Source organism: Carassius carassius, chromosome 22 (genome assembly GCF_963082965.1).
Source record: "Carassius carassius chromosome 22, fCarCar2.1, whole genome shotgun sequence".
Taxonomy (NCBI): Eukaryota; Metazoa; Chordata; class Actinopteri; order Cypriniformes; family Cyprinidae; genus Carassius; species Carassius carassius.
In genome coordinates, this window is record NC_081776.1 from 7,367,892 (window position 1) to 7,383,379 (window position 15,488).

At 36.8% G+C, this 15,488-nt stretch overlaps 1 protein-coding gene across 2 annotated transcripts in view; it reads left to right on the forward strand.

Moving 5' to 3' along the window:
• sema3aa (sema domain, immunoglobulin domain (Ig), short basic domain, secreted, (semaphorin) 3Aa) overlaps window positions 1–15,488 on the forward strand; it is an 83,370-nt gene that overhangs the window by 49,726 nt on the left and 18,156 nt on the right. Inside the window, exon 1 of one of the 2 annotated variants that reach the window (XM_059505029.1) lies at window positions 1,405–1,937. The exons of the other annotated variant lie outside the window; for it this stretch is intronic. Within the exon in view, the coding sequence (XP_059361012.1) occupies window positions 1,826–1,937 (112 nt within the window). The 5' untranslated portion in view covers window positions 1,405–1,825. Of the gene's footprint in view, window positions 1–1,404; window positions 1,938–15,488 lie in introns of those variants that run through there. 2 annotated transcript variants of the gene reach the window in all.

The window sequence follows — 15,488 nt, forward strand, 5'->3', positions numbered from 1 at the left end:
ACTAAGGCGACACATCTGTTTACCAACAGGCTGTGAGAGGGCTGTGGACCACTGTGGACCAAACGACACAAAATTATCCACAAAGAAAACAGAGCGATGGACTCCATTGTGTTCAGAGAGCGCCGCTCTTCCTGTTTATCCCGAAACCGTCGCACCATAATGACGTAAGCGTGCTCCGGCACGAATGCTGAAACCCTATGTGAGTGCAGGCCAGAGGGGGAGTGGGGAGGGGGGACAATCGTACTCGGGCCCGGTTCATGGCAACCGTGCCTAGTGTGAGTACACCCTAAGACATCATTAGTCAAAGTGCCCTGACAAACCCCCTCCACATAGTTGTTGTACAGAAGAGCGACGACCAGAGGAAAACCTCGTCATGATCTGCTGGTATAGTGACCAGGCAGCAGGTGGATGTTTTTTAGCCTCCTGATACCTAAGGAGCAACTGTAGTGTCTGGGAGATCTGGGATTTTTTTTTTTTTTTTTTTTGCATTTGCATTTGCAAGGTTGTGAAATACCTTCACACACTCAGCTGGTGTTTCGGAGGCACTTTTGTCTTTAGCACTCAGGGGTGAAAAATCACACATTAACACCTCTGTCTATCAGAGGCTTTGTTACAACAAGCAGAGAGTGAGAAGTAAGAATGCAGGATAGTCTAGCTCAGGGGCGCTGCACAAGATCTCGGGCCCTATGCATAGGCAGTCCTAATTTTGATAAAAAAGCTGAAGTTGGTTTATGGACAACAGAGAGAAATATTTCTAACAATGGCAAAAAGAGAAATACTTTAATGTGGCAGATGATTTTTTCTATATTTTATTTAATGTTATTTTGATTAATTAATTAATGTATTTATTCATTCTATTAATATTGTAAACATAAATCGTAGATAGATAGATAGATAGATAGATAGATAGATAGATAGATAGATATAATTTCTTGTATTTTTGTTATTACACTTTTTATATTGTTAGTTTAAAAAAAATTAATAGTATCATTATTATTTTTATTATTATTATTATTATTATTATTATATGCATATATGCTATATTAATCGAACCTTTTATATAATTTTCATTACCACTATTTTATTATGATTCAAACACTTAAATCCAGGCTTACATACATACACAAAGAAGTATTCTAGAGGCTGGGAGTGTGATGAAATATGATGGTCTGCCAGAAAGCCAAACAAGGAGAGAGCAGGTGGGAAGACAATGCATTGTAGGTGTAGCCTATAAGCAATGCAGAAAAGAAGGACACAGAGCAACCAAACCTTTGCAGAAGAGTCTCTCCGCTCCCTCGTCCTCCCCCTTCAGCTGCTCCCCCTCCCTCTCCTCCCCTCCCCTCCCCTCCCCTCCCCTCCTGTGCTCCGGTGGATGGTGTACTGCTCTCTCTCCCTGTCATTCAGGCTGAGCCGTGGACACAAGCAGAAGCAGTCTGTGAGAGTGTACGTGAGAGAGTGTGTGTGCACGAAGCTTGAGCGGAGAGAGAGGGTCCGCTAGATCCCTTACTGAAACTCTACCTCTCCCACAAACACACAATCCCACTCACCGGTCCTCCCCACCAGGGTCCGAGAGCACATCTCTGAGGAGTACACCTTTACCCCCACAACCGGTTAAACGCCCCCCACATGGAGCCATGTGAACCCCTGTCTCCTGCTTCGCTTGGGATTTGATTTTGGATTGCCTCCTTGGGGAGAAGCTCCAGGCGCTGGATCTTTTGAAGTAAGGAAGGACTCCGAAGAGCTCGGCTATCCCAGAGGGAAGCACTTTACTCTTGGTACTCTGGGCTACAAGCCCCCCTGGGCTGGAGGCCAGCGCTCCAGCACCATGGATTACCTAGTTGGGATTTTTCTGCTGTTGTGTGGGGTGGTGTTACCTGACAGAGTTGCACCCCAGCACACCAAAAAGAACGTGCCCAGACTCAAGCTCTCCTACAATGGTAAGTTTTGTTACCAGACTCATCACCATGAGCTTTATTACCTTTTTTTTTTATTCTCATTACCTGTTGTACATCTATTTATTCTTTTATTTGACTTTTTGGCATTATATATATATATATATATATATATATATATATATATATATATATATATATATATATATATATATATATATATATATATATATATATATATATATATATATATATATTGATTCCATAACTGTCACCCTGCTGTTTCATTTCTGTCTAGTTTGATAGTCTCTCTCACTCTCTTGCATGTGATTTAGTCTCGTTTTACCCTGACACATTGTTTCCAAGTGTTCAAAGTGCATGTATTGGCTCTTCTACATAATTTTTCCAGTTGCACTGTCCTGTAGCTCTAAACTCTGCACTGGTACCCCGTCATACAGCTTGTGAACTCTGAATGAGGTATCGCGGGTAATGACTCTGCATTTGCGGCCAGAAGTCTATTTTCTCAAGCCATCAAACTGAATATTCCTGGTTTAATGCATGTTAAGCTCAATCCACACCATGCTGATTAGCACATATATAATTTTGACACTGTCATTTTCTTGAAACAAAAAGGCAATACAAAAATCAAGGTTACAGCTAAGCACTAATAAAGTGAAACATGAAGCTTCTAATTTGATAAAAGCACTAACATTAATTCTCCTGTTAAAATGTGTATTGTTTGAGCTGTGAATCTATTTTTACAGTCATTTTAGGGTTTATGGGGTTCTATTGTCATGGCAACAAAGTTGTCGAAAATTAGATGTAACTGAAGTGTTTTTCCACACTGAAATCATGTTAACATGTATATGGTCTATGTTTTGTGGTTATACTAATGAAACATTGAGTGTTTTAATGTTACAGATGTTTCTCGTTTACTTCCAATGTAAGTGCCTCATTGTAATCTAGAATTTTGCCTTTTTAGAAGAAAAGGAGGAATAGCTAGGACATTTTTAGTGTGAAAAAACATTTGCCACAAATGCCAATTCCGCTTAACTTGTACTGAAACTGAAATACCTTTGCGTTTACTAGCTTTGTAACAAAATGAATTGCCATATGCACAAATTCTAACAAGTATGTATACTCATGCTCGCACACATTATATATTTTGAAGCATTATTCTCTGATACTAGACATACATTGCATGTGAAGGCTTGGGTGATGCTGGTCGCTGTGCGTGAATGGTGGTAACAGCAAACATGTTATTCTCTGGACTGTGCTATTTTAAAGGAGACAGCAGAGAGATCCAGACTATAGCAGCCTCTTTGTAACCCAGAGCTTTCATCTCTCACGAAAATAAGCGGCAGGATTTTTGGCATATTTTGGGTTGTTTCCCTTTTTAATGTAAGCTTAGCGGGCTTGCTGTGGTTCTTTGTTCAGGAACATGACCAAAAGTGTACGCATCTATGTGTGGCGGTGATCTCTCTCTCCCTCATTTGGTAAATATAGCCTTCTGTTCTGTCGGTCAATCTGTGCTTCTGGTGTGGTGATTGTAAGGTCTGTGTGTGGCATGGGTTTACCCCACCAGAGTCTGTTTAATGGCCTCTCATTTCTTTTATAGAGACTAAGAATGAAGGAGGAGTGAATTTTTTTTTTTTTCTGAGAATGTGTTGTTAGGAAAGAAAGAGCCAGAGAATGGAGAGCAAGAGAGAGGATTTAAGAAACAAGTTGTTGCTCTTTAAGAGGAAAGGCTGGAGACTTTATTATATAAAAGATACAGGTCCACCTGTGATCAATCACATGCTTCTCTGAGTTAACACTGTTGTGCTTGGATGGCCCGAAGCATTGTAGGAAAACAGTCTTACATCGCGTCATCAAAATGCTTTCCAAACTAATGCCACCTGTGCACTTTATGGCTGTGTTTTCTCTGATTCATGTTAGAGTTTTTTTGTATGTTGTAATGGATTTGGATTTAGTTTGATTGATAGTTGTATTCAGATAAATACAAAGATAAGCTGCACTGCTATGCACAAAATCCACTTGGGATGTCAAAATGGATCACATTTTGTAAAATAAAATATTTTCCCATTGGATAAGAACTATTTGTAATTTTTTTTTACTGAATTCTGAATCCTCTGAAACCGTGATCAAACCAGACATTTCCAACAATTGCGAAAATGCTGTGTGATGTAGCACAACCACCGCCACTCAAATGATAATTGGTGTTTGTGTGACGCTTGTGTGGAACAGAGTTTTGGACCAATGGGATCTCTGGAGCAGGGCAGGCCACAGAAATATGGAACTAAATGTTTGTCAAAATATCACTCATCGTTAGATATGAAAAAAAAAAGATAGATTAAATTGCTTGCTACTTTATCATATTATGCCTTGTTAAAAAACTTTGTACTGTAATATTTTATACAGGTCTGTTAAAATTTTGTTTGATCACCAGATATCGTATAAACAGGAAATAGCCAACAGAAATAAAATACTTATAGGATGCAAATAGTAACATATTCATGTCCGCATTTTACCTCCAAAATCTATTCCTTTCAATCTAATATTAAAAGTTAATTTGTTTTATTATGTTTGAGTGAATTTTGAGCAAATATTGTGTTAATCTCATTTACTGTCATGGTATTGTAATATGTATTTATATAATATATGGATATAATATTAATATATATATATATATATATATAAGAATTATAAAAAAATCGTCAGTAAGCTCATAATTTGTATTAAAATAGTATAGTCTGGCTATGTCTATGTGTATGTTTCTGCAAGGTCAGCAGACATTGAGGCTCAGGTTTGTTTCGATCAGAGCTCGTAAGCGGAGAGCGCATTTCTGAATATCCCGATCCACTCGCTCATTCCATGGGGTCTCGCTCAACCCAGAATGGCCTGCTGGTTCGAAAATATGCAAGGAGTCATTTTATTGTTTAGTAATAAACTGATGTTTTCTATGTCGCTGCAAAGATGAAGTTAACAATGCAGACTCGCCATGAACGCCAGAGAGAAATGCACATTTCATATGGATTACATCATCAGAGAGTAGCCCATTTATTTTGGTTGGAATATTTTTGTTTAAAAGAAAACATTTCAAGCTTTCTGTAATATATAGCCTATATTTCTCAAATCTGTGAGGCACACGCTGAGTTTCGGCATCCTCCAGTTCACATGCAATGCAAGTGATCGTGACCGCCTTATTGCATTATCTGCTATATATTTGCTTCTTATTTATTAAATACGGGCAACTGATTGATAAAACATTGATCAAAATTAAGATACAATTTATACAAAATGAAAATCTTTTAAAAAGAGTTTTCTATAAAACAAAACTTAATGAAGTCGTCAAAATCATGTTTTACCAAAAACAGCACCGTTGCTCCCCATGCAGTCTTCTTTGCCGCCTCCATCTCTACATGAGCTCGTGCATCATCTTCATGCCAGTTATTCAGCCAATAAAGTGTAGGCCTAATGTATTTCAAAAATGTGTCTAGTACTATATAAATGACAAAGGTTTAATTGGCATTTTTATTTCAAAGGACCTCGACCGATCGCGACCCGAATATCATTAAAAATATTTTTGGATGACTCGTAACCGCTGGCGACCGCGGGCTATCGCAGGCACCCACTCATTTTGGATCAACCCGCGCATCACTGATAGATATATATCGATAGATAATATTAAAAGATTTGCATTTGTAATTTTGTAAAAACGCTACGAAAAATAAACTGTTTATAGGTTAACAGTAAATTTATAGGTTAAGAGTACATTTTATTAGACATGCTGTTAATTTGACAGTTTTTAGAAGTAAAATAGAAGAAGTCAATGTATAATTTACAGCCAAAAAACATTCCATAAACCGATATTCCCAGAATTCCCTGCATGACACTCCACATTTGAAAGTATTTTGTTTAAATAATCATGTTTTTTAATCGTTTTGTCATCAGTTAAGTACATTTGGGCTTTATGTTACATCTTCTGTTTAATGAATGTTTATTGCATTATTTTATTGAATGTTTAAGGGACAAAACAGAATTTAATAGCACAGTGCATTGTTGAATTTACTGGTTTACAGTCAATTGTTCTTGTTAGTAAATTACAGTTTTTGGCCATAAATGTGTTTACAGTTTTTCTGTATTTTATACAATTATTCTGGTTACTACAACTGACAAAACTATTTTGTAAAAACTACTGATTTTTTTTTTTTTTTTTTTTTTTTTTTTTTTTTTTTTACCCCTTATCAGGCCCCACATACAGTAACTTGTACTGTACGATAACTTGTTTTCCTATTGGATAATTGTGAGTGAGTCATTATATATGTGTCCGAGACAGAAAATGTGTCTGATGTGTTTTTGGCCTGCAAGATGTGTGAGAATGGAGGCAGGCTTAGATAATTAGACACCTGGCCATGGTGATAGAGCTGTGTGTGTGTAATGGAGTGGCATAGTTCACAGGTGCTTGATGGCTCTTTTGATGCTCTGCAGTATGACAGATTGCTGTTTACACCCACACAGTGTCTGAGTGTTAAAACGAGAGAGAGTAAGAGAGGAAAGGATGGAGGAAGAGTGGCAAAGAGGGTGCGTGAGGGGAAGAGAGGGGCTGGTTTAATGAAGGCGGTGGGCAGACAGTAGTTGGCCAGGAGAGGATACTCGTTAAGTGAAGTGTCATTCATTCTCACTCCCTCTGTGAATGCAGCATAGTAATTAAGCCAAATAAACGCTCAGACATGCTCTCCAGAGACGCACACTCCAATGAGTGTTGAGAAGGGGGACGGGTATCTCTTTTTCACATACACACACACACATACACACACACAGATTTATCATGAATTACACACAGAGTTTGCAATTCTGTTGTACTGCCTCCGGGGAGGCCATTCGGACGATCACAGACGAAGAGATCCATCTTAGTTGTTAAATGATGGCAGAGTGATAGATTTTCCTCTTCGTTTCCCGTCCCTGTAATTATACCAGAGTTATGTCTCCACTTTACTCCCCTCATACACTTTAAACTACCGTCGGTGAAAATTGCTCTTGTCAGAGCTATCAGCGGCCCGTTCATCTGTCAGTATGTTGTAGGATAGGCCTTCACATGCTTGTCAGATTGCCTTTCGGATCTCAAACTTGTGGTTACGAGGTTGTGAATTCACACTGTAGGATTAGCAGTGGGTTACAGGGTCCATGTGTGCCCAAAACCCCACATAAATACCATGTGAGATGCCAGATTAGGGTGGAGATGGTCGGTGCATATGAAGACACTGCCCCCTGCAGGTGGCAAAGTGTGGAAACATGCCTCTGATGGGGGGGTCCCTTTGTAAAAAAGGCCATCCCAACGTCACACATTTGTAAAATGGTGCATCGGGGACTTTAATGTGCTTGTGAAACAACCTGATAATTACTCACTACAGCATAATTACCAGGCGTCCCATTTCATTACCCTGCCCCATGGCCTCCTGGGATTGATTGGGATGGGCGACACTGGGACTACGAGAGACTGCGAGTCGTCTGAATTCAGCCTAAATCTTCCGAAATAGACACTCTGCGCCCGACCGCACTAGACGCAGACTGGAGGAATCCTATAATAGCGGGCTGTTCGCTGGTTGCCGGGTGAAGTGCAGGCTGACATCGGGCCAGGATTTGGGGTGGATGGGAATGATTATATGGAGAGTCTGGGAATGATGCTGGTTTCTCTTTCTCTCACGGTTTCTCTCATCTGCATCCGTCTCTTGTCTGTCTGTTTTCACCCTCTTCACCGAGTAGATCTAACTCTCTGTCTTTGTGTCACTCTTGCTCTCTGTCTCTTTCTCTGTCTGTAATTTTCACATGATGAAACTACTTTTAAAATATTATTTGTCAAGCTACAAGCTACTTAAGATAGTTGTTACAGTTAAACTGTTATTATTATTATTATTAAATACACTAAAGGCATTTACTTTTTAAAAAATATACCCCATTCACTTTCTAAAAATATACTAATATAATGTAATTAATATTTTTCCACATTTTAGATACATTTATTTATTTAATTAATTATTTATGTTTAATGTAGTTAAATTAGTCACCACAATATAACTTTATTAAAACAAGGGAATTTATTAGTAGTCATGTGACGCAGGGTACAAATTAATAAAATGTGGCCACAAATTAAAAAATTGTGGGAATGATTTCTTAATTTTTGGCCACAATATTTTCTTATTCTTCTGCGTGTCTTGAATAAACATAATAAACAGCTGAATTTAACTTTTGATTATTTTGATAAAATAGCGCTATAGTTTTTGATGTCCACTGCTTCTTGGAAAAGTAACTTGTTACTAGCAAAGCTCCTGTGTTTATTTATTATTCTGTGTTTTTATTTTATATTTCCTGTCTCTCATTCACTCTCTCACTCTGTTTTGCACTTTTCTTCTCTCTGGGGTGCTGTGAAGAACTTGAAGGTCACCTGTAGAATTTTTTTTTTTTTGTTGCATGAATTTTTTACTCTGTAGCTGTGGAAGTAGTTTGTCCTTATTGACCTTTTAATGTATCACATCCTGTTGGGTTCAGTCTTATGTTGGCCCTATTAGACGTTAGACTTCTTCAACGACCCTCAGAAACCACTTGGCTCAGGGATTTGCACATTTAGCTTCCTCTTCATAATACATAGGCCTAGTTATTAATAAGCAGAGTGTTCTGTTATTTAGATTTAGTGTGTGTTTACACCTGGGTGTCATATGCTGTGCATTAGATTACTGGCTAGATACTGAGTGCAGTGTACTGGGAAGTGGTGCACCTGTTATTGAATTTCAATGGTGTCCTTAGACAAGCATTTCCAGATGAGTCAGATTTCATTACTAGTTATGTATTAGTTTGCATGTGTGTGCTTGTTTGCTTGTCAGATCTCCAGGCAAAAAAATTGCCTTGTAAAATTAACTTATATATATTTTTTTTAGTTGACAAATTTCAGAATTAATCAGTATTTACTTATAAGCTTTAAAGAGATAGTTCACCCAAAAATGAAAATAACCTTTCTTCTTTCAGACGACATTTTTAAATATTACTCCCATTCTATTTGTCTAAAATAAGAAAGTCATATACACCAAAGATTGCTTAAGGGTGAGTAAATCATGGGGTAATTCTCATCTCATTAACCTTAGCCTTTAGTGTAATTTTTATTTTATTCAGGTTTTTAGGATTTTATTTTATTATTACTCCTTTAATATTTATTTAAACGTGGGATTTTACTAGTTGAATGCACTATTAATTTGTACCAGTTTGATGCTGTCAGATTAATTTGTGACACATTTTTACATCACAGAAACAGTTTCTGGTCCCTTGCAAATTGTACATTACCAAAAAATGACTTGCAGTTACGTGAAGGAGTCAGTATGAACTCAGTAATGTCTCTGAACGATTGATTCACTGACCGAGAGTCTGATTCAAACAAACTGAAGTCTGAAGCTAATCTTGAGTTTCACCAATGGCAACTACATTTCAAAAGTATTTTTTGTTGAATTTGGGACTGTTTTAGTCAGCCTGGAGCCATGCTGAAGGCTATATTTCTGTCAGTTTGAGGAATAGAGCTGAATAACATTTCTGTACTAATGTATCTTTCTGTACTAATGTATTAGTTTCTGTACTAATGTATCTCGCGTTCACTCTTGTAAACCTCCTCTCTTGGCTCTTGTCACATTATCTCTGGCTGTCACTTTCCCTCTCTGTACATGTGCTGTGTTTTTGTGTCATCTGGAGCTGTGGAGAGTGGACTGTGCTTTCTCTGCACGGTCTGTGGCTGGGAGCCAAATTTAAACAGACACTGCGGTTCACCCATCATGTCACGAGTAGATTCAGGGGTAATTAAACGGTTCCACATACTCTCCCCTCTCTCTGTGGATCAGGGCAACACAGGAATCTCATGCGGTCGTGCATAAATATTGTGTTGCATTCTGCAACAAAGGACATCAGCGAGAACGCTGGTTTTTAGTGGCGTGCACAGACAGACTTTCAGACTTGAGTGCAACAGAAGAAAGTATATAAATATAACACCACTGACAACATGACATTTGCATTTTTGACACAGATGCTTGTGTTTAATTGGAAAATTCATTCAGTTTAATTAGACCTTTTACTTTCACAAGAGATTGTTTATGAATTAAAACTACAGTTAAAAAATCATTTTAAAGGGATAGCTCACTGAAAAATGTAAATTCTGTCAAAAGCAGATATTTTTAATAGTTTAATGGTTACTTTTTTACATGCAATAAAAATTTATCTAAATTAAATCTTTTAAGCTAAACTTTGTTATAAAGTTATCCATATGACATTTACACTTTATTCCAAGTCTATATGAACTATATAAAGTCATGCAGTCAACTTTGTGATAAACAAACAAAATGTTATTCATCATTCACTGATAATCTTCTCCTCTAGTGAACTGTTAAATGCTGTGACTGAATCACTGTGTCAGTTAATGAACGATTCATTCAGATTATCTGTTTTTGTGAATCAGATAAATGACTTGGAAGAAGAGTTAGGCCACTACTTTCTCATGAACTTTCATGAACATGTCAATATTTATTTGTGAATAAAGACTTTCATTTTGGAGCTGTGACTCATACAAAACCTTATTTTGTACTTATTCATGTACTTCTAAGATATTTTTATGGTGCTTTTTTGTCATTGTCGAGATTGACAGTGCCAGACTTCATTTACATGGAAAAGAGAAATTTAAAAAAATTTCATACAGGTTTGGAAGAACATGAGGTTGAGTAAATAATGACACAATGTTCATTTTTGGTGAACTTTTCCTTTGAGCTAAACAAATTCATCTTTAGAACTGCCACATGCATCTTGCCAAAAAAAAAAAAACGTTCCTCACCGTTTGGCTTTGTGAATGGAAATTTGAGCCAGTTGGCCATGAAATTAATCAGTTCATACAAAGGCGTCTATTATTAAAACTATTGTGTATAAAGAGATTTGACACAGTGATTATGTTTCCTGTTGATGTCAGTGGAATCAAATGTTGGCCCACAGGTCCGCTCTCAGCAGCCCTTCACTAGCTGTCAGTCCAACAGATTGAGCACTCAAAGACCAGGGAAACTTACTAAAACCTGCGGCCGGTTGCATGCGAGAGCAAGTTAAAATAAAGGGAAACTACAGGCTTCTTATCCCATAGCTTCAAGCACTATGCGAAACAGCATGTTAAGCAAATCTCTAAAATTTAGGATCTCTCAAGCACAAAACCGACAAGACTGAACCACACACTTAGCCCATTGAGAGAACATAGAGAAGAACTTTTGCCAAAACCGTGTCATGATCAACGACGTGTGTTTTGAAGCGCGTCATTGTTCTGGCTTAAATAAACAGGTAGCGCCCAAAACCATCTGCAGCACTTTTTCACTTTTTATTCCTTCTTTCATCACTTCCCTTGCTCTCCTGGGGCGACTGGTAGCCCGAGGCAGAGCTAAAGCACAGTGGCAACAGCATGCACACACATTTTCCCTTCTCTCAAACACATACACAGATGCAGAGAGACATAACTGAAGTCAAAACTGTTTTTGATCCTTAGACGTGCTGCATGATTCATTTTCTACTTCTTTTGACCTCTTAAAACAGAACAGGTAGATTTTTCTTGTCATGTGGGTTATATTAGATATACTGCTATTTTACATTTTTGGCCTTTAAGTGGCTTTTATTGTAGGGATATATCACCTAATTGGTCAACTAGTCAATTAGTCAAGTGGTTTTTATTTTGTACATTTTTCTGATTTATAACTTAGATTGAGATTTTTCTACACTCACATCTATTTTTATTTTATATTTTACATTTTAATAAAATGTTTGTATCACTAGCAGCATATGTACACACACACACACACTCTCACACATATACATGGTCATGCAAAATAAGGCATTAATATGTGCATTATAAGTATGTACTAATATACAGCCAATATTCTAGTTATATGCATGATAAATAGCAACTACTGGTAGTAATAGTGAATAGCGTTCCCTGAAAATATTATCAATTTTTTTTAAATGGGTAGTTTTGCAAAACTTTTTTTATTGAATTAAACTTGCGTTGCAACTCAGTGTCTTTTCAGCAAGTTTTTCAATTTAGAATTTCAGTTCTTAGTATAGAGTTTTCAATTTTAAAATTTTAGGCTTGCTTAGAATTGTTTTTTAGTTTTCATGTACCATCTTAAATTTATTGGAAACAAAGGTGTGTGAATGAAAATGTTGCAGTGTATAAATCAAGTGTATGATGATGATATATGAAGAGTTGACAGCACACTTCTTAGTCTACGGGACAGAGAGAAACTGAGAAAGAGCGAGAGACATTTGTTAAGCTTCCTTTTTTAAATCTCACACTTCATTTACTCTAAGCTCCAATCGAGGTTGATATATCCCCTGGATAAAGTGTGTGTGTATGTGTGATCAAGGACCATATGACAGCTACCTTTTGTGATGGTCTTGCCAAGGCACCATTTAAAAAAAAATAAAAAATGAAAAAAAAAGCCTGGTCTTCAGAGTTCAAGTACCAGTCATTCACTTTGAGCAGGGGAAAAGTGAAACTGCGAGACATGGCCGTCAGATCTTGAGCCAGAATGGCAGGAGAGTGAAGCTTTGGAGAAGTTCACGTAACAGCAGTTTTACAGACACTGACCGAGAAAAAGGAGGCAAAGAATGAGAATATTTGGCACATGGAGCCATGCAAAGACTATGAGTGAGGATAATGTGTCAGGGGAATAGAAAAAAACAAAAAGAAAGATGAGATGAATAGACTTCTAGGATGTCCTCTTATGTTCTCTCAGACCTCCCTTGGAGTCTGGCAAGAGGGAATCAGTGTGGCTTTCTTTTATTTCCTGAATATAAGCTACTTTTGACTATTAATATTTCTTATTAAAAGTGTTAGACACATAGCAGCATGGGGAAGAATTGCAAAATGAATTATTTATATTTTCAAACTACTTTCCTTTACATTCTTTAATGGTGGTTCTTCTATTGAGGAACCATGATTTACTTTATGGTTTCTTGAGTCGATTATATGGTTCTTCATGTAACATTATTGGTTCTTCATATCAGTTGAATAGGTTCTGGGTTCTTTAAAGCACCAGTACATGGATCGTTTTCTGAATATGCAGTGCTTTGTATCTTACAAAGTTTGCTAATCATTAATTGAATAGTTCTCTGGGATACTTGATTCTGATTTGTCAGTTGTGACATTCTGCTGTCAAATATAATGTTTAGCGACCTTTATTATAGAATGTTGACCCTGAGAATCATTTCTTAGTTCCATATCTCTCGTGTCACTCTGCTACCTCTGTTTTCATCTACATTTGTTTATTTGTTTGCCAAGTACACTACCTTTCAGAAGTTTGAGGTTGGTAAAATATTTAATGTTTTCAAAAGACGTGTCTCATGCACTCCAAGACTGAATTTATTTGATCAAAATACTGTAAAAAGAGGAATATTGTGAAATATTCGTAAAAATAAAAATAGCCTTTTTTTTTACTATTTTAATACGTTTTAACATTTTATTTATTACTTGTGATGGAAAAAGCTGAATGTTCTGAATACGCTGATTTTTTTTGTTTTTAAAGTTTCTTTGAATAGAAATAGCCAAAGAACAACAGTTAATATGTTAATAGACATTTTTTTTTAAATATGACAAGTCTTTACTGTCACTTTTAATCCCTTTAAGTATTAATTTCTTTCAAAACAAAAAACAACAACAACAGCTTTCAAACAGTAGTGTAAGTTAACCAATATAAAATTTTGGACTGAGAACTGCTGATCCAGATCTTTTTCCCATGTTATATTGTTTAAATAAACCTATTCAGGATGACAGAAGACCCCTTTCTTAAGGGAAAACGTACAGAGAACTTACTCAATATTCAATATTCTGACTCAGCTGGAGTCTGTCAGAAAGGCCTGGCATCCGTTTCTATATCTGAATATCGCATGTGATTGCTTAATGAAACTCTTGTGTTGGAAGCAAAGAACGAAATCAGCAGGAATGGACAGATTGAGTCGTGCCCGTTCTGCATTCGGTCCTGTGGGAATGCTGTTCTACATTTGATATGCAGCGTTATTGACACAGGCAAAGGAAGGATGGTCTGTTTCTCCTTAACGCTTTCCCTTGCTCGCTCTCTCCCTCTCCCACCACCACACAGATGTCCAGAATCTTAGCGAGGCGAAACGCAGATGGCTACTATAGGAGCGGATTGATCTGGGCTCTGGAGAGGAGCTGCAGTCTTTGCGTGTCACTGTTGATTATGATTCGTGTGCGTGTTGCAGAAACATTGCAGAGATGTTGACCTCACCCTCTCCCATGAGCAGATGTTCTGGCCGGTGGCTCCTGCGAGCTCTTTTCCAAAGTCGTTTCTCTCTTTCACTTCTTCCTTATCATTCTCACTTCATCTCCTCTTTACTTGTTTTATTTTGTCTTTCCCTTCAGCCTTCTCTTACTTTTATCCAACCTTGTTTCCTTGCTCACAGGGAGAGTGACGAATTAGGCAGGTTTTGGGTTTCAGGTCATTATATTTTCACAGTGTCTGGTCTAGTGCTGTTGCGCAGATAGTTTCTTTGGCTGTGTGTGCCATAAGAACAGCAGTTTTTACATGATTAGTTATTCTTCTGACCTGAGGTACTAAGATTCCAAATAAAGCGGTACTAATTTGCTTGTGCACTCTAACAAACTGCGTGTGATCACTTCATAGGTGCACTGCGAGTGATTTACTAAGAATATCCGTGCAAGATTGAAGCACCCTAATGCACCCTAGGAGGCTTTAAGTGCTGGTATGAAAGATGTACTCAGCAAGCTACATTAGTAGATCAGATTCTTGTATGATGATGTTGCACCATTTTTATACACACAAATGCTAAATCTAAAGCTAAAATGAGATGTAGATGTAAGTGCCAGAGTGCAATAAGAACTTATTAAATAAGCTGTATATACCAACATGTTTAAGAGCTGTTCTGATACTAACTTAAACCCAGTGTGTGTGCACACACAAACAATTTTGATAGCTAAGTTCATATAAATGATTACGTGGGTCAACTGGTCATACACTTGATTTGGTCCTTGTGATTCAATCATGCAGTGTTGTCCTCAGCACTTTTCATGCTATGGTTGAAAAGATACAGTTGTGGTCCACTAACCTTCAAGGTGGTTTTAAAGAAATTGTAACTAAACACATGATTAGTGTTGTTTCTCAGAGATGCAGAAAGTGCCTCAAATGACTTCAAATAGCCTTAGGTGTCTGAAAACAAATATTTAAAAATATTTAAAAATATTGTTATATTTATTTGTATATATATATATATATATATATATATATATATATATATATATATATAAAATAAATGTTTTTTATTAATTAAACAATTAAAAAATATTATAAATATTAGTAAAAATTAAGTAGTTTTTTTTTAAGTTTAGCTTAAAAAATAATCAGGAATAGATAATGGGACCTTCTTGTTAAGCTTTCTGCTAACCTCAAACAAATTTTTTTTTTTTATTATTTCAACAGTTACTTAAAAATATCTCATTTAAATAAATAGGTAATTTCAAATATCTTATTTTAAATAAATAAATAAATAACATCATTT